Below are 25,310 nucleotides of genomic sequence, written 5' to 3'. Positions count from 1 at the left end.
ATATGCTCACCGCCACAAACGACCACGTCACGTTTGTTCGCGCAGTTGTGTTGTACCAAATCGAGCGAACAATTGATCCAACTCATTGGTTGCATCCTTTTCCATCGATTCGATAGAATTATTTTCTAAATATAACTCAAATCATAATGCTCAGTTTTTGTATATGTCCAGAGACATCTGTGACTAATGTTGTAAGTCATTCATTTCAACGTTGCTCAGTGGTATTGTACAACATGAATTAAAAAAACTTTATCATCAAGCAGAGATTGGTACAACTTTTAAAAACAAAATGCTAAACAAAAAGTTAACAATAACAAACATTCAAGAAACGGATAAATAAAATCAATTGCAAAAAATAGAACTGGCAACGAAGGATCCACCGGGCGACGAACGACAAGCGATAGCGAACCCATTACGAAGACAAAAAACACACACACAAGCGCTACCTTTGCACACCTGTTGGGCCTTAGTGTAAAACTGTAAAAGACTTTTCCTACAATGAGTACAGGGGCGACGTAAACAATACCAATACCAAACAATCAACAAACAAAAAAACACATCTTACCACCGTAGTGAAAGTAAGTGAGAACTGATAGTTAACCTCAGCGATTTTAAGGCGAAGAAATAGTGTGAACATTCGGAAAAGGCTTTAGGAGAATCGTCACAAAGCAAAACAGGACTCCTCGACACAGGGAAACACAGCTCCAGTTTTCCAAGCGTCTAGGCAAAAACAAAAACCGCTCATCTGCGAAACTGCTCAACCCATTAAAGCCATGCTCACTTCACCATCACGCAGACCGACCGCAGACGAACGGAGACCGTCAATCGACAGTGCTACGACAATGATATTATTTTGACTCGCGAATACCGCAACTGGCAAGGACTCATGTTCGGGGAAAGACACGATAAGCAGCGAGCAGGGTAAACGGAAACCCAGCAAGGGTTTGGTTGCAAAGTTTGGCGTTTTGATTGCCCTCAGCTGAATCCATCATGTTCGGGCGCTCCTCTTCCGTACCCGAGAGGTGCGGTGCGGCTAGATGGATGACTAGCGAAGAAACAAAGCTATATATGTAGGCAATCCGTGTTGATGTGACAGATTAGATAAGGAAACCCTCACCCCTCCCCCGATTGGAACGATTGGCACAAGACAGAAGCGGGAACGAATTGGTTGGCAGCTGTAGGAGATTTAACAAACCGAGATTAGAACATGATAAAACGCGAGTAACACAACCGTGATTAGAATCGACAAAAAACAAAACATGTGGTAGGGAACAGAAAATGCAAAAATTACAATGTTATAACGATATTTCATTAAACGTAAACAAAATCATTAATTGAGATAGAGAAAAAAATATAGTGAATATTTTAACTGAGCGTCGTGTGTTGCGGTAAAGAATTTGATTCAGTGCGATCCGAAGGAAAATATGTGTCTCCATCGTTAATGAATGCATACCGTAATTGTTGCCGCTTTTCCTACTGCTGTAGTTAGTAATATTTTATTGTTAACAACGTTTTTATTTCACTTAAAATGTTTTCTTGTATTTACAGTTTGACACTTCTTCTTCTTCTTTCGCTATGCGAGTCGGGGTATATCCTCCTACGCTAAGTCGAACGTTTGTTCCCTTACTCGTAATCAGAGGCGTACCGACTCTGTCCGAACTCCTATGAAGGGGCTCGTCCTTTAGGACCGGCTAATAATAGCCATATGTCCACCCGCCGGCCACGGGAGGGATAATTCCTTCCGTTGTCAGGACACAAGAACTCGTGGTCCGCTTGATTGACTCAAACAGAACGAGATGTGCGGCAGCTAGGATTTTTCTGACCTGAGCTCCAGCTCGGCGTGACCACGCGGTCGTGCCGTAACCTTACTTTTCCGCTAACCCTTTCAGGAACTGCACTGCTAACCTCCGCTCTGATTCACTGCCGAACTGAAACTGACAGTTTGACACATTCAGCGGTTACATTGGTTTATTACTGTATTCCTATAGTTATTATCATTTGTTTTTGTTTTATTGGAGTAAGTGGAAAACTAAAATTATGATTTTTAAAATGGCATTTTTAATAAAAAAATTGTGTGTTCCTCGAGGAACGCTTTTGTGAAAGTTACGCTAGCGCCCTCTATCGTTGAAAATGGTGCAGCTTGGACCGCGAGCGCCCTCTGCCGGAGCAAACACGGGAACTTCTCGCATACGACAATTGGTGGAAAACTTGCGTGGAAAACTAAAAACAACCCCTTTCACGTACAAATGTTGGGTGGAAATAACGAAAGTGAAGGAAAAATAAAGATACCTAAATGATTATGAAAATATGCAAAACAGTTTCTTATCGCTCGGATCGAGCTGAGGAAAGCAATTTGTCAACCGTACGCTGTTCAGAACGCGATTCAGCACACAACAAAAACATGACCGGACTGTTTTTCGTCCCAAATCTTTGACTTTGGATAGTAGAAAGGCTGAAGGAAAAATGAAGGTATCCTTGCTTAAAAAATCGTAAGCTTTAGCATGACTAATGATGCTTCAGTTTTTCTTGTTCGTTGGTTAAAAAAATGTTCTCGCAAGGAATTGACGTGGACTCCACCAAAAGGACTCCTTTTTTTAGTGCAAAGAAACGAACGAAGACAGAACAAAATATTGATTCGCCGTTCGTTGAGAACGCAATGCACGGACCGTAATGGTGTTACCGTTACTTAGCCTCCCGATCCGATCGATTGACTCTATGATCCCGGTTTTGTTCCCCGACCACCGAACTGAATCCCCGCATCCTCGATGTTCCGCCAGCCTTCCTGACAAGCGATCGGCTAGAGTTGGGTAGGGATTTTGTTTTTTTTTTTGGCAAAAAGGCAAAGGCAAGCTGGAAAGCGGGGGAATGGGATTATCCGAGGGGCACCGGTTTTCCGCAGGCGAAAATTGGATTAACATCTTATTGTGACTTTGGCCCATTGTGCTTTGGCTCTCGATCCGACTGGCGGCGGCGATCGGAGTTTCCCGTTCCCGTTCGCCTCCGCCGGCTTAGCTGTGTGGGTGCTCGAGGCGAAAATCGTAATTTACAGCGGCTTAAGCCGGCTTTCGGACAGCTTAGGGCTGTGCTCGGTTCGTGTTGACTTTACCTTCGAGGATGGCAGCAGCAGCACCAGCAGCTATCAACAAACGTTCGTAAAACCCACTGGACATTCGTGAACGTTTTCGTGAAACTTTATCGGAAACTTTCGTCCCCGAAAAAGGGAAGGAAACTCAAGCGGACGCTTCTCAAGATCTGGGCAACAAATTCCAAACAGCGAAGCGGTTCGGTGGCTTAGAGGTCCCAAACGGTTTCGGGGGATTACCCGCGTTCGACCCCTTTTTCTCTGGGGGCCTTTCCCACTGCGGTTTGTTGGTGTTACGGGGCCGAACGGGGTAATTGGATTAGGCAGCAGCTATGATCTTCGCTGGTTTTCCGGGACCCCCGGGGGTCGGCACGAAAACCGTCGACGTCAACGACCGGTGGCGGTAAAGTCATTATTAGCTGACAATGCCTTCATTGCCCGCCATATTACCTGCATCGTACTTCACTTTGCTTTCCACCGGTTTCGATTGCGATCATTCTTTAAGCCGTGCCGCGTCGTTTAATGCTGTCGATGAGTGAAAAGTCTCAGAAAGAACATTCTGAACATGCACCAGATAAACAATCTTTGAGCAAACATCATTGTAGACCTTCCATTGGGGTGACGCAAGTGACAACTCCATCAAAACAATATGTTTTTGTTTATGTTTTGTTTAAGTCAAAGTGATAAAAGTGAAAGTTCCGAACAAACTCAATCAAACCTTAGAACAGATAACACCGAACAGACACATGGAAGTATTACTAAGAACACCATTTTCATCAAAAACAGAATAAAGTAACGAACACTGGGAACAGTTAAAGTACAACAGAACACTACGATAGCATGAAACGACCGAACGAATCGAAAGTTATATTTTTTTAACTAATATATTTAAAGAATTTATAAAATTATAAAAACTATACAATATTTCCGAAAACATCCTCAAGTATCTTCACTGAAAATTACAAATCGATTCGATAACCCAGCAAATAACAATGAAAAACAAACCCCGGGGATGGTTTTAACAGTGACTAAACTCATCTTGGAAGTGTGCTAACCAAAACAAATTTGCATTGAAAGATCAAGAATTCATTGCAAGCGATCTAGGAACTAAACACCAAGTTAAAGGCTAACCAAAACTTAGACAACTTCAAAACTATGGTCTATAAGACCAACTGAAAGGTGGACGAAGAGTCTTAAAACTTAAACTTAAAGTAAATGAAGACCTCAAGTTTTTGATTCCACGGTTTAAGCTAAAGTACTATTATTATTATTTGTGTTTTATTGATCTACAACAGAATTCATTACATAGTATACTTTATATTTATATTACTGGGTTCACCAATTGTTTTCCTCTGTAATTCTTATCTTCTGATCATCTGAAAATTGAAATGCTTATGTAATAACGCGGTTAGACGAAAAATAAATATTAGAAATCCTAGCTTTTAGTTTTGCTTAACTCCTATTGAATTTGACAAATTGAAGAACAAACATAAAAAGTAGAGATTAATTGCCGTAAGAAGGTATCGGAAGAGTCAAAATGACTCCTAAATGTGTCGTAACCACGTTATTGCTTATTTGTATGTTTTAAATTTCGGAACTCACGCAGAATGACCCGACGTGACGATGGAGCGAGGAGTTTGATATTGGAACTCCATTATTTCGACTGTCGACAGTCCGACCGTATCCTTGGTATCCTCCTCAGGACGTCGGGGTTGTTTGGGGTGCAAAAACTCGCCCGAACAAGTGAACAAATGCTCACCGGTAACCTGATATTGCTTCGAAGGCCACGCAGGCCGGCGCAGGCCGGTCCGTGAAAAACCCGTTCGGCGGCTCGGGCGAACCGTTTCCCACAGTTTCCCATCCGGGCGACGCGAGGTGTCGGGATCGTTCCGCCGGAGTTTCCGATTTCGGATGCGCCCTCCCGTCTCCTCGGTTTGGGTGCGGCGGGATATCCGATAGCGGCCGTTGTCTCCCGACGAAAATCGTCTTATTATGTTATTCCAGTCTCCCAGAAGGTTTGCGCAGGTAGGGCAAAAGGGGCCGGAAGCCGCCGTTCGCACCGGCGATGGCGAACTCTCTGGGCGTCGGATTTCGTCGCACAGATTGAGCAACGGGAGGGTGGTGGTGGTGGTGGTGGAGATGTGCCAGATCGATACGTTGGTACGCCACCCGCGCCGGGTGCAATACAGGTGGGAAATGCACCTTTTTCCGAAACCGAAACACCAAACTATCAGCGAAGCGAAAGGGCAGGGAGGGAGACCGGGGAAAAGAGGTAAGCTGAGATCCGCTTCCGACCGATCGATGTGTCGTGTTCATGCGTGTATTTCGATGCCACCGCTCGAGTTCCCGCCATCGAACAATATACAATTTATTCCACAGCTCCATCAAAGTTCTTGCCTTACCTTTTGTCATGTGAAGAAAAATGCTTCATTGCTGCTTCCTCCAAAAGCAGGAAAAACCTACAAAAAAGCTGAAGAATAAAACTCTTCAAACACACGTTTAAATAAGGGAAAGTTGAGGCAATATGCAACAATCCTCGGATGATTAATCAATTCGACAGCAATTCACCCATTACTAAGAAAATGTAGAAACAACATTTAACATCGTGTGAAGTAAATGAAATTACACTGTTAAGCTCAATTCATTTTAAATAGTAGAGCAAAACGGCCTAGACGGTTGGACGGAACACACCAGAAATTATTTACTTAGAATTATTAATTTAAAGAATGAAAGAAGAAATTAAAGAAAGATATTCGATTTAGAAAATATAAAAGTCAAAATAAAAATATTCCAAAATTAAAGAAATTAGAATAAATTTGTTTCTATTATAATATATTATAATCAAAATTGATTGAAACTGTAGAAGCTAGCGAAAATTAATCTTTTTTTATGTTATGGACGCAGAGTACATATACAACCTTGAGATGATTTTATTTTGACAAAATGAGTTGAAAGTTTTAGATGTTTCACGTTTGAGTCTTCACAACTAGAATGCAAGTATGAAGAATCATGTTTTTATAAGTATCATTTAAATATATGATTAAAGTACTTGATAAATGTCGGCTTGATTCCATTTCAACAGTTAAGTTGAACAGTTGTATTAATATGATAAACGCTAATGGACATATTTAATTTCCATTCCTTCAGTTTAAAGCTTCATAATTAGTTTTAAAAAAACATTCTACCCCACTCGATGCTTTCCCCTGCTCTGCTTTCATCACTTTCCCTTTGCCTTAGCACTCGTATGTCGAGTTTCCATTCGCGTTGACAACTCATCCGAGTTAATGAAGGATAAACGAAATATTTATTTCAGATGCAGATCTGGATTTCGACTCCAAAAATAACGGAAAACACACAACTGTACTGTGGAGAACAATCGCTCGGAAAATTTTTAACAATCGAAAGGAAACCAACGTTGATTTCGAACAAAATGTTATCCTGTGGTTTGTTGGTGGTTTGTTTGTTTATTTGCTTGTTTGTTTGCTTGTTTACAACATCGCAGACGCTCCCTGGTGGCGCTGATCGACGCACAATGGACTGTTGACTGTCTAGGGCTAGGCGATAATTTTCACAATTGTCTCTAACGGCCAACCGACGCGGCAAGACACCGTCCAGGCTGAGGACGAGCCCGGGAAACGGTGGTTTTAAAAAAACAATCGAACGGACACCCACTGCGTGTTGTGGGAATTATGCTTTGTCGAACGAACTGGGAGGGTGGAGAAGGGGAGAGTGGGGGATGGATATTGTTAGGAAGGAATAGTGTTGGTAGCCTGATGCTCCCAGCCGCGTAAAGGATTGACGTCACAATGATATCACCGTTAATTTCAATCGGTCCCTACTTTTAAAAATTCAAAGCAGAAAAGCTAAAATCTTTTTCTCTCCCTTTCTCGCACTGCCTTCCAATTTTCTTCCGTATGTGTGCCAGCATGAGGTCCACTTTTCGCCACGACCCGGCAACCGCACGCACGGTTGGCCCCCGGAAAACCCAAGTGGCACTCGGTAAAATCCTTTCTGTTTTCCGCTCGGAATCAATCGATTCCTTTCGAAGCCTTCGAAGCCTTCGAGATCGATTCGAATGCAGTTATTTTGTCAATACAAACGCGGCAGGCGACCGGCAAGACCCTCCCCGGAGCTGCTGCTGCTTTTCCACCTTTTCCTTCGTTTACTGCATGCGCGTGTTTAACATTATTTCACGCGAAAAGGGGATTGATTGCGATTGTTGAGGAAGAAAACTCCCAACGATTGCGTTCGGCAACGGTTCAAAGAAATGGTTTGGCTGCCCGCTGAGCGGTAACCGCCGTTCGGTAGGAACTGTTTCTTGGTCTGCGAACCTGCGAGCAGTTAAACCGTTAACTGCTTGATTTAGAATGCTGAATTCGGTGTTGGTGAATTTACTTTATTATTATATTAAAAAGCCTTTCTCTTCTAGTGCTGCGCGCTATTTATAACTCTTGTTTTTATCCAATTTCGAATCACTCACTGATTGCTTGTGTATCTGCAATATAGGGGAAGGTGGGGTAATACACAACAGCATGTTTTTAGTTAAATTATGAAACTTCAAACTATTTGAAGTAAAGGAATCCAATGAGAATTTCAGTGCCTTACGTTAATATTTAACAGCAAACCCGTAAACCCAAGAAATGTTGTCCGTTTTTTGTTACCGAATGTTGACCAAAATGAATGGAAAATTTCATCCCACAAGAGCGCCATTTTTTACCCGTATTAGCAACGCTGCTAAGGAGTGGATGGAACTGTTTAGATTAATGTTTACGCAAGTGTAATGTTATCAGTGATTTTTTATATCGGAATCTGTTAAAACGTAAATATTTCTAATGAATCCAGTTTAAGCTCGGCGCTTTTTGCGACTTTTATGCATATTTTGAAGCGAGAGGCACTTTTCTTTGTAAAGCTGCAAAAAAGCTAAAAAAGGAACAAACTCGCGCCGAAAAAAGAGCAGCTCGTGAAGCAAAGAAAGTCTCTGTAGCAAAGAGAATTGGTTTTCCCCGTTAGTTGTTGGTATTAAATTGTGGATAAACCTTGGTTAAAATCCTTTCGTTCGTAGTTTACTTTCAATGAGAGTCATTTGATAAAGGATATTAGATACAAGAATTGTTTAGCACTAAGGAGGCGCAAAGGGTTAAAAACATTTAAAAAACGTTGAACGAATGGCTCAAACTGGAGGATTATTTAATGAAGTTTTTTAAACCAGGAGATTTCTTTTTAAAGTCTATTTTAAAACTCATTTTGGTTGTAAAGAGTCGAAAATACTGAGGTGGTGTTCTACAAAGAAGGTGGCTGGCTCTGAAACAACATTTAAAACTCAGTAAGAAGGTCTTAATAACCATGGTTGGAAAATATAAATTAAAATACGTGTTGTGGAAATTAATTGATTATGTCAACAACGTCCATATTGGTCCAGCTTCCCCTATTGTCCTAATTGTGGCGAGCTTTCGCTCGGGGGATTTTCTCCACCGAAACCGTTCGATTTCTCCCACGCAAAACCGCCGAAACCGTTAGCGAACAAGGGAAAAGAACCGAACTTTTATCAAAGTTGCCGCAAACGTGTGTCACGCCCCGTGCGCCCCTACAAGTTCCGACGCATCGGAACGCTAACACGGACACGAGATCGGACACTGATAACGGGACGGACGACCTGCGAGGAGGTGCAGGTGCGCCGACAAGGGTGTGTGACAACTGTTGTTTTCGCACAGGAACCGAGGCAAAAGGGAAAAACAACATGCCGATCGGACGAAGGTTTTCCCGAATTTTCTCACGCGCCAAGGAGTCAAAAAACACTTGTTCTAACTCTGATAGCGGGTCCCGTTTGAGGTCCTTCTTCCTTCACTTCACCTTTTTTTTTTTCGGAAACTCGGTCAATCCCGTTCCGAAGGACGCAGCGGGAAAAAAAAGAGAAAAAGCACACACACACACACACACACACCTGAGCGCGTTGGCGCAAAGGGCGTTTGCGGGGCGTTAATTTATTGTGGTAGGAATTTATGATCGAGACGGGAAAATTAAAGAAGCGACCCACATACTTTAACCTAATAAAAGTCCCGATTCCATGCGCGACCTCGGGTGTATTCCCAAACCTGGGACTCCTTTAGCGCCAGGGTCCCGGGACGAATCGGTGGCTCTTTGTAGTTTGGTCGGGTTTGTCACCCGGTTGTCCCGTGATTGACCTCGTTTGCTTTCGTGCGTTTCTCATACACATATTTCATTCCCAAGACGATTCGCCTTTTCTTTTCCCGCTAGCTTACGGTTTCGATGTGGCCGATATTTATTACGGACCCGCAAGGAGGCGAGCAGAATTTTATGTTGCAAAGAAAGAAAAACAGAGAACAAAGTTTAAAATCTGAAAATCACCGTTTTACCACAGGATACCATAAATACGTTAAGGGACGACTTAGGGTTTCTAAATAAATCTTAAATAAAGCAAACTAACTCCTGTTCCACTTTCATTACATGCCCATAATGGTTTAAATTTAACCTTAAAGAAAGCGGTAGGAACAAAAACACTGACTGCACTTGCTATAATATCACACTTATTAACAAAACAATTTAATTTTTGCAGCAAGTTATCGATGTTATCGATTGAATTTTATATTTTACATTTATTTAAACCGTAGAATATCGTTTTCATGGTTAACTTCTTGTAATCAAATCTCTTGCAAAGTGATTTATCATTATTATATTTTTATGTTATTTATCACAACAAGTCATGATGTTACTGGTTCAACTTTGTGATTTATGTTTATTTAAACCGTACTATATCGTTGTTATGTTTGGCTTCTATTAACCACGTTTCTTTTAATGTTAATGTAAAAACATATAGCTGTTCAGTTTCCACAAAACCACAGGAATAAGGATTCGTTTAAGGAAAACAACCTTTCCAATCTGTTAACATATCGTGAAAAGTTCAATTCAAGCGTAGTCAATTGAAATAGCAGAGATGATAATAAGCTGTTATATTATTTAAACAACCAAGATTATTGTTTTTTAGCAATAAAAATTGAGTTTTGATGATACTTTACCATCATTCTAGCAAAACTTAATGTGTACCTTTATCAGCTTTTGTACTCTGATCCTTTTTTCCATATTTATGAAAAAAATTGTTACTAACATATGAAGGATCATCATCGCTTGGGTGAATTTTAATCAAATTAAGGAATTCTACGCTAAATGAGACAATTTATGCAGCATTTCTACAGCTCCGATCATACTTTTCCTTTGACAATAATCAAGATTATATCACCAGCAGTCTTTCATCCTAGGAAACCTTCACTCTTGGCAATTTTTTGTTGTGTTGAGTTGAGTTTTGACAGAACTTCCTGAGGTACAATCGTTCGTATCTGTAATTTATTATTATTTTACAAAAAGTTAGTTCAGAGAGAGCTGTTTTACTTTACCTAAACACAACAAGTTAAATCATTACAAAACTTTATTCAACGCTGTTGCCATCTAAAATCTTAGAAAAGGCAGAAACGGAGAACCTAAAGTTTTTTGGTGTTTCTCTAGCTCGGATTACATTGCGATTGTTTTAGAAGAGTTTGGGCTTCAAACTTGTTACACAATTCCTCCGTCCGTCCTGTTTGGTGCTTCGAATGTGGGAGTTTCGCTTGAGCAGGTCCTTTCCGAATGCGCGGATGCAAATGTCCTGCTTTCCCTTTGGCCGTTGCGGCTACAATTACTCGGCTTGGTGCTTCGCCAGCGATCCAATTTCACCGAGATCGAGAACGAAATAATTACTCCCAAAACCGTGCGCTTTCGCTTTGCGCTGCCGCTGTCGTTCTTTTATCTGGCGAAAAAGGAGACAACGAAGAGGGAAACGCTACCATGCATCATTGGGAACGGCCGACGACGTTGGACAAAAGATGGAAAAGCAAGCAAGCGAAAAAAATAGAACAGGCTGCGAAGGAAGGGATCGCCAACATGTATCGGCGGCACCTTCGGGGACGGTCCCGGGGTTCTTTCATGTGCTGACGGCACGCGGCGGGCGGTCCGGCAATTGCGTAAGCCCGGGACGCTTGTCCACCCGAATCCTTCTGCGAAGCCGAATCCTCGCCGTCCGGCGAACCGGCACCGGATCAAAGGCCGACCCTAAGGTCCACTCCCGATGACAACCGCGCACACAAATCACAGCCGAGAGCCCTCCGATGGTCCGAGGTCAGGTTGCGACGTTCCCGGGGACAGGTTTTTCTTTCCTTCCCGCGCACTTGCGAGCATTTGTGCAGCGTTTGTGCAACGTGCTAACGATGTCGGTGCATCTCCCAAAGGCTCGGATTCCTTTGGCCCAGGTTCGTCCTGCCCCTCGTCCGCTTCGGGCCAGCATGCAAATGCGACACCACGGTTGAAACACAATTCCCTTCGACTGTGGGTGCATCCCACATGACCTTGCCGAACGCGACACTTTTCCAAAAAAACATTAAACTGATTTCTTTATATTACCAATCGGCAAACAAACAGCGAACGAACCATTTCACCGAGATGTTCAAACAGAAGAGGCTAATTTTGTGTCCAAGAGCTTACTTTCCTTCAGTCCGAGAATTTTTCAACGTAAAACAGATCAAAAATTATTCGGCAAATTTGATAAAAACATACAGTATACCAGCCTACCACCCTACCTTCAACACATTGCAATTCCTAATGATATTATACATCTTGTAAAGTGATAAGCCAAACATAATGTTAACGAAATGTAAATTTACGACTTACCATGAATTATAAATACGAGCGTACAAGTTGCTAACGAACATGAAAATATCGAAATGAATATAGTTCAGCAATCACTTGACTGGAAAAACTTGATGTTTCGAAATGTGTGTAATGCTTATTTATACCTTCGGTTTCTAGAAGTTCAACATGTTTTTGCAGGTTTTCTGTAAATTAATCTGTTGAAGGAAATAGAAAAAAATAACAGTAATCAAGATGCGAGGTGTTCAAGCAGGTTGTTCAAAACAAAAAGAGGAAGTCGTAACTTAAAAACTAACGAATCGGACATTACAATTAAGTGGACAATAGTTTGATAAAAGGCTGACATAAACAAATTATTGGAGCAAAAACCATCGAGCCATTCAATATTGCCTTGTGGGCAGCAGTTCGAAGGAAAGCAGTGAAAATCGATTGTTGATTTATAAAACCATGATAAGACTGACTATAATGTAACAAAAAGCATCTTAACTGTAGTCGAAAAATATGGTCCGAAATGTGCGTAAAGTCATCGGATTATATCCCACTTACTTTACGTGTTTGTTTCAGTGTTTTTATGTTTACTAGTTCCTCCTTTGCAATCTACTTCTAGTTTCTATTTTTATACAAAATAAAAGAGTCACGCATTTGACAACAAACTAATATAAAACTTATTTATAATAAGAACTCTCTGTTACTACTACTTGTAATAAATGGAAACATGATGAACAACTCGATATATAAATCTTCCCGAAGTTAAACTTTTTCTAGAAATCAATCATAAATAAATCCTTTCGCTGTAGAATTCGGCAGAGGAGTAGCTACAGCGTAATAAAAACAAGATAATATCTCTCGTTACAAAACGCCCTTAAAGCTGATTCGGCTTCAAAAGAACACATCACTGAGGGCCTGTAGTTAACTTTGGCTTTTTGCAGCAAGTTCGGAGTGAACGGTCCCGGTTCCGGCCACGCGTTCCGATATTGGTTTATTGGGCTCATGATCACTTTATTTGCCCGTTGTTGAAGCGTGGGGAACCCATTTGCTTTTATTTTATTGGCCCTCTATTAGGCGAACTCGCCATGATGATATTTACGGGGCCTTGGGTTGAGGTGGCGAACAGCTACCTCACGGTGGCGATGGGGTTGGAAACGGAGGGGTAGCTTTGGTGTGCCAGCAAAAACCGAACACAAAACAAGGTCCTTTTTTTTTGTTGTCCTTGTGCGACACAATTTTTGTGGGAAGACAATTCGAAAGGGACTCAACATTCTTACGAAACAACGCTCACCAACGGGCATCCGAGCTGTCGGTTTGTATTTTGTTTGTTCACTCGAGCAACGGCCTTCGTAAACGCCTTTTTTTTTGGCATGCTCCACTCCTTAAACTGCTCTTTTCATTAATAAATCGGTGAAATGGGGTTTAGGTTGGGCCAAACTAATTGCCAAACGATAGTTTGGTAGGCAAGCAGTTAAAAACAGCAGCAACGAAAGAATATCTGGCACGTCCTCCCTCCAGAACTCCCTCCTAAAAAGTCAACTGAAGCACCTAAAAATAATCTATTCTACTTTTTCGTCAAAAAAAACATGAAACGTTCATAAGCACGTTTAAAAAACGAACGGGTAAAGAGCAGGAGCCGAAGTAAAAACAACCACTAAAGAATACCCGAGGAATGTCTATGCCTGTGCAGATCGTAGGCAGAGCTAGGTATTGGTAACCAAGAGGGAAAGGAGGTACTCGCTGGGTAAACGAGGGGTAACACCTTTATTTTTCGCCAGGTCAAGCCTCCGAAATCGAAAGGATTTTACGCTGCCTTGGGTTCCTGTCGCCAAGTGTGAATAAGCATCCTAACCTCACTCTCTCCCTCTCTCTCTCTATCTCTCTTTAGGAGCCTTACCTCCAAAGGTTCGTACAAAACTTACCCCTTTTTTTTAAGGTTGGTCGGCGGGTCTATGTTAAAGAAACCTGTAGGAAAACAGTAAGGAGCGCACACACATCGTAATAATAATAGAAGAAAGGAAGGGAATAAAACACTAGCAATCTTGGGCACGGCCAGGGCGTAGCGGGGCGTAATGGTGGGTGTGTACCCCGGGCCTTTTTTGGGCCAGAATCGCTGGGCAGTGACCGATTACCGATGAAGTTGTCATAATACACAACCATCTTTGCAGGAAAGAGGAGTATTAAATTCGGTGTCACTCCGATCCGCCTGGCGAAAGGGTGGTCAAGCGGGGGGAGGGGCGATTATCGACGCCCCATTTAACCCCTTTTTATCAAACCCCCGGTTGCTTTCCCGTATGCGCGCGCGTCCGCTCCGAGTGGGCTATGATTTTCTTTTGTTTGTTTTCCATCCCCCAATCCTTGCCGGGGACGATGGGGGGGAGGGAGGGGATTGTCCTCCCCGGGGGCACGTGCCCCGGATCGGGAAGGTTGGCCATACTCCCTCGATCGATTAATAACACCAATCATCCTTGGAGCCTACGGTGTCCGCTTTGGGGAAAACCGAACGTCTGCAAAGTCACCGTTGGAGGAGTTTTCCGACGACCGGGAAAAGTGGTGGGAAAGCCAGGTGAAGTGTGGAGGAGTTTACAATTTTACCACAACACCAATCGAGGTTACTAGGATGCAACTCGTTCCGGGTGCAAAGGATTTGCCCTATTTTCCTTAATTTTCCCCCTCTTAAGGCAGAAGGGAGGAAATTTCCACCATCAAAAACGGTTTAACGGTGATCAATCAGACTTTTCTTTGGATTAACGCTTTCAATGTCAACTGTAAAGATCTTGTTCTGATGTTTTGTTCATGTTCTGTTGTTTAACACTAGAACTATAATTTTGAAAATAAGTAAATAAATGTCTTTTACAATGCAAAAAAATCTTTTAAAGAAGTAAACAAGTGAAAAATCGAATCGGATCGAATGTTTGTTTACTTGCCAACAAAATGTTGCCAAATAGTATTCTGTAACAAAAACAGAAAAAGTATGTATACGGAAAACGCACGCGTAATGGAAGGAGACATCTGATAAAAAAGTGTTTGCTAGACAGGAAAATTAGCTTTGCTTTTCTTGAAATGACCCAAGAGATAGGATTGTAATAATAACAAGTCGAATAAATGATAAGGTAAGCAAACAAGATTAATTGTTTTTATAATGTACTTTTTCATTCCGTGCGGTTTTCCCTTACAACAGGTTCGATTAAAATCTAAGTAAATGTTGTGTTAAAAAAATCAGAAAAATGTAATTATTCGAGCATTCAAGGTTATGTTTAATCACATCGAATGCTCGTATAATTAAATTTTACTCCAATACCATTACTTACTCGACAAAACAAAGCCATTCAACATACCAGCTCTTCTACATTGTTCACAAAGTGTATAAATTCCAGTAGATCCAGATCTAAAACATTTCATGCGAAGCTTTTCCGCAAAAAGCCTTAGGTTTCCATGCAGTTTGTGCAAGCAATCCAAATAGATCGTTTAAAGCAAAGGTTAAGTATTGTCAAAACCGCGTGCTTGATTAATCGAAGCAAAGCGGGGGAAAGGAGAAATAAAACCGGTTGGCGGAACTGCGGTGTGCGGCGGAAAGAGCTGTTTAGCGAAAATTTCAACACATTTCCCTCCCCTCCCCGCGGGCCCGCACTAGTCCTATGATCATGGTGCCACCCCGGGCCGGGCGCGTGTTTTCCTTGCACGGAACCAAGGAATTATCTCTTGCCTTGCCCTATACTTTAACGGAAGCTGCCGGAAGATGGGATGGGGGACTAAAGGACTCCAGGTGGAGGAGGAAGCGCGGGTGGAAAAGCCGAGGTGCGCGGATCGCCGGTTTGGTCGCGGAAAATTCTCGCTGCACAATAGGAAGAAAAACCAAACCCCGGGCCGTCCGCTTCGGGCACCGCTGTGCGACAAGGACGGAAGGAAGTGAGGATGCGCAAAGGTGAGAAGAATAACACAAAGATGTGTGTGTGTGTGTGTGTGTGTGTGGGAGAGGGAGAGAGAAACGCGAGAGGCGAGAGCGGTTATCCTGCTTTTTCGTTGGTATCCGTTCGCTAATGGGTGTGTGCGTAGTAATATGATGTTTTGGTGTCGACTCCGCCTTCTTAAATACATGGATCGGCCGGATTGGGCCGGCAAGCACACATACCCACACACACACACACACATACGCACACTCACTGTTTGAAGCTCATAAAACATTCTCCCCAAAGGCAAACACGAAGGTTGAGGTAAAGTTTTGGTAAAAATTGTAGCTAAAACATGTTGGAAACAATTGTCAAAATACAACAATTGAAAAGTGAGTCCCTTTACATTTGCGTGAGTTGCTGGCCGGAGAGTGGGAAAGAGCAGCAGCTCGGTCGATTATCCTTCAGCCTTTGAATCCTGAAGGTCGTTGCAGTGTGGCTTTGCCCTCCCAGCACGTCAGATTCACTCACTCCTAGGCGCTCAAGTCGAGTGAGCGAGTGAGTGAGCAGATCGCGGCGAATCGCGAAAAAGGTGTGAGATTTGAGACTGGGTTCCCTTCACGGTGCCCGCTCCCTTTCTCACTCACGCGCGCGTGTTTGGCCACACTCGCCCTTTCTCGATCGTGCCTCTCGTTCGCGCCCGCCTCGTGACGTCTCGCTCGCTCGCTCGAATGCCGGGGCACTCATCTCGCGCATGAGGCGCGCAGCATCCGCAGCAACATCGAGGACGAGGACCCGAGGACGAGGACGGACGGAATGATGATGATGCGCTTCGTCCAGCGTTCCCTTTCTCGCTGCCCGCAGCCAAGCGAATCGAAAGGAGCGCCTCGATGACGCTAGGAGGAAGGCAAACGGCAACGAAGAGAAAAAAAGAAAAAGGTAAAGAACGAGGCAAGGCAAAGGCAAAGCGGAGCCGAAAGCAGAAGAAAAGAAAAGGAGAAAAAAAAACACAACGGAATCGAAAAGACCCGGCACTCTCAGTCGAAATTCGTCTGCCGGATGGGAAAAAGCGTTTTGCCTCGGCAACCCTATAATTAGTCGAAACGTGCCCGTCGTCGGTTTCGCTTGCGTTGCTCGCATCCTTTCATCGTCGTCGTCGTCGTCGTTGCCGTCGTCGTCATCATCGTCGTGGTTGTGGTCGGCGTCGGCTCGTTCGAGTTAGTTTGTGTTTCTTTTTGGATTTGCGTTGTTGTGCATTTCTTTTTTGCTGTTCATGTGTCCGTCCGTGGTCGCTTGGATCTCCCTCCTACCGCCCCCCATAAACTGTTTGGAGCCAGCCGAAGGGCCTCCAGTGTGAGAAAGCGAGAAGGGAACGGCGATCGAAGGAGCGATCGAGTTGGAGTTTTGCGGGCAGCAGAACGGGAAGCAAGGATTTGCACGTTGGAACCTCCAAAACAATAGCGCTGATAAAAGGACAAAGTGCGAGAGTAAAGAAGCGAGCGAGCGAGACTGAGATTGAGCTCCCCAGTGGCGTGCGTGTGTGCGTGTTTCTGTGTACTATTTTTGTGGAGCCGCTTATCAAGTTCTACTTAACAAAAAAATAAAACACATCGGTCGCTGATACGCCTGATCAAATAATCAAAGACGACAACAATCAAACAACCTCCCGGGGGTCAACCAATGTGCCATCTCCGACCAGCTGTCAGCGCTGGATAGAATCGAACACTAAGTGCGTTGACAGATATCTAAGTGGCGTGATCATCAACCAACCAAAGCACGTCAAGTCAATCCTTGCGAAAGCGAGCGCGTGTGTAAACAGAGTCAGTCACTTTTTCCGAAAGTGTCATCGATCGGATTTGCGATCGATCCGGCTGTCATCTACGGCCCGGTACGCGCATCGATCGCCCAAGTGACCGGATTTTCGGCTAACGGACCCGCGGTTCGCTGAGTGCCGTGCCCGTTAGGCGAGCGGGTGAGAGAGCGTGTGTGTTTACAGTGCGTTGCGCGAGCGGGCGCACCAGAGGCACCATCTTTCGACACCAGCGTCCGAGCCGCCGAGATTGGCTTCGGGAAGAAGGAGGTGTTGATTTTTCGCCCAGCTCAAACGGGCTCAGTAAAATCCCCTCCGCGCTTCGCAAACCGGGGTCCTTCGGTGCAAACACACTCACACACAGAACACAGCCGGAAAGAAAACTGCACGCACTGGCCGCGTGCGTGCCGGTGTGCGCGAAAAATCTCTCTCTCCTCAGGCCCCCCGCCCCGCGCGTAAAAGGGGAAATGGAAAAGCGCGTGTAGATAGCTGCTGGGTACGTGGTACGAAACGGGCAGGATTTTGGGCGCGCGCGACTCCACAAACACTCCGCACGAAGCGCTACCGAGTGCTGCCCGAAGTCGTGACAGAGCGAGACGGCAAACGGAGAGCGAGAGCAGATGAGAGGCTGAGCGGTTGCAACCCGTAGGGTAGGGCAGCCCGGGGTCAGACTGGGAGATAGGCAGGCAGGCAGGCTGGCAGGCAGGCAGGCAGGCAGGCAGGCAGGCAGTGCGGACACAGGCTGCAACTAATGAACGCCGTTCAGCGAGGCCTTAATAATAGTATTTAGAAGTGGTTAATTTCGACTTCAGCCGCTCCGCGAGGCAGGTCACAAAATATCGCACCAGCGCAGCTCGCCAGCAGCAACCAAGCGAAGGTATCTCTGCAGCATACGCCCTGCACGCGGAAGTTCGCCAAAAATTTGCGCCCACCAAACCCAGTGCAAGCGGTTCTTCGTGCCATCCTGAACTGTTTAATCACACGCGCGCACGTGTGTGTGTGTATGTGTGTAGGTGTATGTGCGTGTGTACTTGGGTGCGTATGTACGTGAGCCGCAGGACGTACGGTGAACAGAGTGAAAATCGGTCAGGAGTCGCGTTTCACGTCACTTCCGGAGCACTCCTACAACAAGTGAAGAGTGTTGAGTAGAGGCAGTGTGAGCGGGGAGCAGTGTGGGCCAGAAATCGATAGAGTTGTGGAAGTTGGAAGGGTACTTGAAAGGTTCGACAAAGTGAGGAAGGATTAGAGCGACATACTTGCGTGGACAACCGAAGTCGTGAACAAGTCGCAAAGTGGGAATAGTCAGGGAATCCTAGGGTGAAGCGAATTGCTGCCGGAACCAAAACAACGAAAAAAAAACGGGTGACCGACCGCTCGACAAGCAACCTTGAGATCAAAATCCGCTATCAAAAAGGAATTGTCCAGTGACACCAAAGATTCACTAGTCTTCAGGAAGTGGAAGTGCCAGCCAAGGATATCGCGCGGTGGGTGGAGATGCACCGCCAACCGTTCATCTGCTAGCGGCACACCCTCCCCCGTCGAACCTAGGAAGTACTGCGAAAAGTGTTCGCGAATTTGGAGTTCGCATAGTACGGCCAGAAGATGATGGCATCACCGAGTTTCATGACGCAGTATCACAATCACCAGTGGAACAATAGCAGCGCACAGAGCCAGGTAGGTGTTTCTCCCTCAAAGTCCCCAAAAAGCTCTATTCCAGCGGATATCGCCGTTTGACACTCTAGTATCTAATGGGACACACGTCCATTTGTTATCTCCATACGCTTGCAGCTTTCGGCCCTCAATATCCTTCCGTATCAGTATCCGCCCCAGCCACCCTCGGTCAGCAGCCTCGGCTCGGTGGCGTCCGTGGGCTCGGCGGGCCTTTCGCCGACACAGTCGATCGCTTCGTCTAGCGGCGCCGCAAGCAACAGCAGCCGATCCAGTGCCGTCGGTGGCGGCAACCACGGGCACGGCATCGCCGTAGGAGCAGGGTGCGGCGTGGTCGGTGTCGGTCTCGGCGGAGGCGGCGGCTCCAACACGGCCAGCCCGGACGTCACGACGGCGGCAGCGGCAGCGGTAGCGGCTGCATCCAGTGCGGCCGCATCCTACGGATTCGGTATGGTTCAGCAGCCCGGAGCGCTCGAGATGTCCGCAAGGTGAGTCGTCTGGGAATCTGCAATCACATTCCGATCTAGATATGCCAAAGATCCAACAAAGTCAACATTTTCTATCTGTATACCATCTTGTTTACTTCCGCAAGTGAAGTTGTCACCGTTTCTACAAACATGTCTTGTAGCATCCAAGGTTTGGAACTTGACAGTGAGCTACTCTAGCATTACCCAGAAGAACTAGTCCCAAAGTATGACGGTCGTTGTCGAACCGTGGCGTTGGATTCCGCCTGGCTCTTAGATTCTCCAAGAGCGGTTCAAAACCGATGCCTCCAATGTCGCGAAATAGATTAGAGAAGACTAAATGTCAAACTGACTACTTGGAGGGTGGAAACTACTCAAAGTTTGATAAATCTTTCTTGAATTTGCTATATTAAACATCAGAAAAGGTAAATTTCTCATTAGTTGATTTAATAACATAATTTTGGAAGATTCTACGTAATAATGAATTGTGTTGGAAAAGCCCAGGTTCCTTTTTTGACTTGCTGCGTACCCAGGAGAGAAAAATTCCTGCAGTCTTAAGTCCGGCTCTGACCGAAGGTACCGAAAAAAAGAAAAACAAGAAGTGTAAAAATGACCCCATTCTATTGTTACCCTAAATCTCCATACCGTAATTGTAGGGCGATCATTGCTCCCAAGAACCAGAATGTGCCAGAATAATAAACGAACGGCGTTGTACCCCCTCTTATTTTCTCACGCAGATCTCAGGCAATGCACTACCCTTCGTACCCGTCGTACAGTCCGGCCAGCTACTACAACAACGTGAGCATGGCCACCAACCCGTGGTTCACGCAGGAGACGATGTACGGGACGGCGGCCGGCTGGCACGGGGCGGCCGACGCGTACGGCCTCAAGCTGGAGGAGTACTCGCACCAGACGCAGGCGCAGCGCCGTTGCGCCCGCTGCACCTGCCCGAACTGCATCAACGAGCTGTCCGGGCTGCCGCCGGTGGTCGGACCGGACGAGAAGGGCAAGCGCCAGCACATCTGCCACATCCCCGGCTGCGAGAAGATCTACGGCAAGACGAGCCACCTGAAGGCGCACCTCCGGTGGCACACCGGCGAGAGGCCGTTCCAGTGCAAGTGGCTGTTCTGCGGCAAGCGGTTCACGCGCTCCGACGAGCTGCAGCGCCACTTCCGGACGCACACCGGCGAGAAGCGCTTCACGTGCACCATCTGCAGCAAGAAGTTCATGCGCAGCGACCATCTCGCCAAGCACGTCAAGACGCACGAGAACAAGGCGAAGAAGATCGCCAAGCGCTCGGAGAAGCTCGAGGAGGCGAAGCTGCGCCGCGAGGAGGGGAAGCTCTCGAAGGGACTCGACACGGGCGTCGCGGGTGGTTTGGTGACAGCGGTTTCGAAGAAGCTACCCCACGGCGGTTCACTCGCGAAGATGTCAACGGTCAAGCGCCAGAAGCTGTCCTCGTCCTCGGGCGATAGAAGCAGGGCAGCGGAGGAAGGGCTGGTGACACCGGGGGGAGGACTCGAGCAACAACAGCAGGTGGTGGTGCAGCAGCTTCATCAACACCATCAGCAACAGCAGCACCAACACCAACAGCAGCAACAGCATAACCTTCATCAGAATCACCACCATCACCAGCAGCACCATCAAACGATGCTGGAAGACATCAACGCCAACATCCGGATACCGGAGATCAAGTCCGAGTACGGCTCGGCGGCCCCGAACAACAACAACCTATCGCCGCCGCCATCGGGAGGCGAGTCGACAGGTTCTACATCGACGAGCGCCACTTCAACAGCCGCCGCCGCTGCTGCAGCTGCCGCCGCTGCTGCCGCGGCCGCCGCCTACCAGAACTATCACCACCATCACCATCCCGGGCACCACCATCACCCGCATCATCACCATCACCATGCGGCAGCGGCGGCGGCCGCCGCCCATCACCACCACCATCACCATCACGCACCGTACTTCCAGAGTGCGTTCTTCCAGACGCCAGCTGCGGGCGCTGACAGTTCGGGCAAGAGCCCGTTCGGCGGCAACTACTGTGACGTCAGTGGGAGCGGTACCGGGTTCCATGGGAGCCTGCGCAACCTGACCGGACCCAGCACTACCTCGCCGGCATCTAGCTCCCTCGGAGGAGCGGCCGGCAGTCAGAACAATTCGGCCAGCAGCAGCACCAGCAACACCACCACCACCACCACTACCAACACGAGCGCGAGTAGCAACAACACCAGCGCCAGCAGTACCAGCAGTAGCACCAGCGGCAGCAGCAGTAACAACACCAGCAACAGTCTCAGTGCCATCGCCCAGCTCAGCAACAGTCTGGTGAAGCTGGAGGAGTACGCCAATGGCCACGGGCTTGGCGGAAGGGCTGCGGCGGCAGCGGCGGCGGCGGCGGCGGCAGCAGCTGCAGCAGCAGCGGTGGCCTCCACCTCCACGACGGAACCGCCGGCCAGCGCTGGAAGTCGCAGCATCAACAACAACAATACCCTCAACAACCACGCACTACCTCACGGCGCTCAGTTCTACGCGCATCCGCTGGCGGGCGAGTCGGCCTCGTCCACGTCCACGTCCACCTCCTCTTCCACCTACCATCCGTACGCGAGCGCCAAAGCCGACGCGATGGCGTACGGGGGTACAACCTACGACCACCATCCGCACGCTGGTCCACCCGGTTCGGCCTCATCCGGCGACAACAGTGCCTCTGCCCAGCTTGCCTCCACCTACAACATGATGATGAGCAACTACTCCCTGCATCATCAGCAACATCAGCAGCAACACCAGCAGCAGCAGCAGCAGCAGCAGCAGCAACACCAGCAGCAGCAACACCAACAGCAACATCAACAGCAACTCCTCAATCAACAGCAACACCATCAAATCCTTCACCATCAGCAGCAGCAGCAGCAACATAACCTCAACCCGCAGCAAGCGAATGGAACCGCTAGCGGGCGAGCACTTTTCAAGTAAGTTCCCCCCCTTGCAACACCAGCAGTGTCACACACACACAAAGAGTCATCAAACCAGTTGTCATCAGTCGCGAGTGCCCGGAGCGTGCTATTCCTTGGTTCTTTACGTAGTTGATTAGCACTAGGTTTCTTATCGTCGCGACTACTAGGTGTAATTGTACGCTTTCCCTTCTACGTGTGCTTGTAACTGTAAGTTTTCAAACAATATCCAACTGGAACAGTAAATCGCGTAACGGCATAACGATACGTAACGGCATCGGGACGATTACAAAAAAAACAAAACAAAACAAAACAAATGACCGCCGTCTGTCAGGACGATGAACGTCGACAGAGTGAATGGCTCATCCTTGTTCCTGTGCCAAAAAAAACAGTAAGCAGTACACTGCACTTCTTCCACTTGCATCCCCTTGCTTCAAACCTCTTGTTTCCCACACCTTTTCGTCTTCCCCGCTAGGATATGAAGGGGACACTCACCGGAAGAACTCCAAAGTGCATTGTTCATCCGGCATGAATATCCATTTTAATCAAGCCACTATTCAGGTCACTATTCAGGTTAGTCGTGGCCCTTCCCCCCACAATGGGGCCAAAATAGTAGTATTCCAGAAGCCTTTTTTTTGTTTTCCTTTGCATCGCTCTCTCGGTTAATATCCTTCCGCTCGTTCCGGTGTGTATTAAAGGCTGCAAGTTGTTAAAAACACCGTGGAAAAGAGGGCGAAAGTGAGACCCGGCTTTCCATGGCGGACGGTTTGCGGAGTTTTATGAGCTCGTTAGCGTACCGCCATTCCCGAACAAGAAAAGCCGGAAAAAAAGAGGAAACCCTTTTTTGTCGGTTTTCGTTCGAGTGAAGATTATGATGGATTTATGCGAGCCGAAATTCGGATGATTTACGACCGTGTTCGATCGGTTGACAGAAGCCCTCCTCGCCCTCGGGATTTTGGGTCTCTCGCGCGTCTCAGGGAAAGAAAGGTCCACCATGCCATAGAGAACCGGAACCGGTGGTTTCCGATGGGGTGGCCAACTCTCTTAAGGTGGTTTTGCTTGACGTAGGAAGGAAGAACACGGAGGAAAACCAAACCGAAAACGAAAGATGAAGCTAAGATGAACAACACGAGGAAAGTGCTGAGGAAATAGGGGAAATTGCACCAAACCAGGAAGCTAGCAGGAAATCAAACACGCCAAACGCGAAACGCACAGTTTCCGGAAGGATTGTAGGAGACTGGCGATCCACGATCCGAACCGAATCAAACTCTCACAACTGTGTCCGGAACGCTTCCATTTTCCGTTTTGAAGGTTTACCTCAAATGAACAACCACCTTTGTACAAAATTTAGCACAGTATCCGATGTAGCGTAGGAACTTTAGAAGAAAAACACTAAGAACACGAAACCCAGTTACGATCAAGCGATCAACCAAGCGTCGGTACTAGGTGGCATGAAATGTGGTGTGCGAATTTTCCAAAGAAAAGCGAGCGGAAAAACAAAAAACACAAAGAGACAAACAAAAGAGACAGACGAAATGGGGGATTTGCGCGAAACTAACCAGCCCAGCGACCGAGGCACACGAGGACGCTCAAAGCAAACTATCTAGCAAGTAATATTCTCCACGATCACTGTTACTGTACAGAGTGAAAGCTTTAGGTTTTTTTTTTATCTATATATAAGGATAAGTACTTGTGTATAAATATATTTATGATGGAGTCTCTAAACTTAGCGGTAAGGCGAAAGATTTAAATTAATCGAAAACGAACCTATTTTAACGAAACGGTACTCGAATAGTATTGATAACAATAAACATTTATGAGCATCTCTCAAATTGAAAATGGAAAACTGACAGCGCTTTGAAGCGTTTACTTTACAACCCGGAAAAGTGTGTGTGTGCGATGTGGGGCGAAATGTTATCCGAAAACTGAATCAACATGCAGTGAAACCGATCAGTGAGTGATCAGGGGTGTTATCGACCTGTTCGTCATTTGTTTCTGGTGTGTTTGTGACAAACTAACGGCACCGCATTGATCATGATATTCCATTAAAGGTGTGAATCTTTTTTAGAAACATAGTTTCCCAATTGACATAAAGGAACTTAACTTTAAATCTTTTTAAACATGGTTTATTCGTTTCCGAACAATTTTATAAAAAGGAGCAAGTGTTTACGTTCTGTTACACTAATTATACTAGCAATAGTGAATACCAAATCACACTTGGTACGTCAATTTGTTGTAACCTTTTTTCCGGATTCTGTAACATTCTATCTAATGGAGATATTTTTTCATTATTCGAACGGCTTTTCTTTTGATGTTTTACTGTGTTCTCTACAACTGATTGTTACTGCGGGTAAATATAAAAAAACACGGGTTTACTCTTTGAAATTCCGAAGAAAACATGTTAGTTTTGAAAGAAAGGTGCTTCCATAATACAGCCTTTTTGTTTTTATTAAATCAAACAGTTACGGAGATGTTACAAATGAAAGTCTAAAATAGACGTCAAATCGACGCTCTGGTATAATTAGTGTTGCGAAGTGAAGTTTGACATTTTCATCACACGCTCAAGTGACAACGCATGAAATGGATAGGCGAATTTTCGATTAAGCGCTGATGGTGCATCAACCTTTCCCTCTAGTCTGTCGCCTATTTCGATGAATGGAACACCGTGCGTCAGTTGTGCAGGCGAAGGACGCACACATTGCGGAGGCAAAAACAGAACGAAGGTAAGTAGAAATGGAATGCAGAATGCCCCAGCATCCCCGAGCGGGAGAG

The 25,310-nt window shown here is 46.0% G+C and overlaps 1 protein-coding gene across 1 annotated transcript; it reads left to right on the top strand.

Annotated features, from left to right (window-relative positions):
* Positions 1 to 19,066: 19,066 nt before the first annotated feature.
* LOC131291422 (transcription factor btd) lies at positions 19,067 to 22,743 on the top strand. Its single transcript, XM_058320631.1, has 4 exons — positions 19,067 to 19,138; positions 19,253 to 19,620; positions 20,334 to 21,132; positions 21,193 to 22,743. Exons 1-4 carry the CDS (start codon positions 19,067 to 19,069, stop codon positions 22,558 to 22,560), a joined length of 2,607 nt encoding a protein of 868 aa, XP_058176614.1. The 3' UTR covers positions 22,561 to 22,743.
* Positions 22,744 to 25,310: the final 2,567 nt, after the last annotated feature.

The sequence above is a fragment of the Anopheles ziemanni genome, chromosome X (genome assembly GCF_943734765.1).
Source record: "Anopheles ziemanni chromosome X, idAnoZiCoDA_A2_x.2, whole genome shotgun sequence".
NCBI classification, from domain to species: domain Eukaryota; kingdom Metazoa; phylum Arthropoda; class Insecta; order Diptera; family Culicidae; genus Anopheles; species Anopheles ziemanni.
Note: the sequence above shows the minus strand (reverse complement) of the source record. Positions and strands in the feature narration are given on the sequence as shown.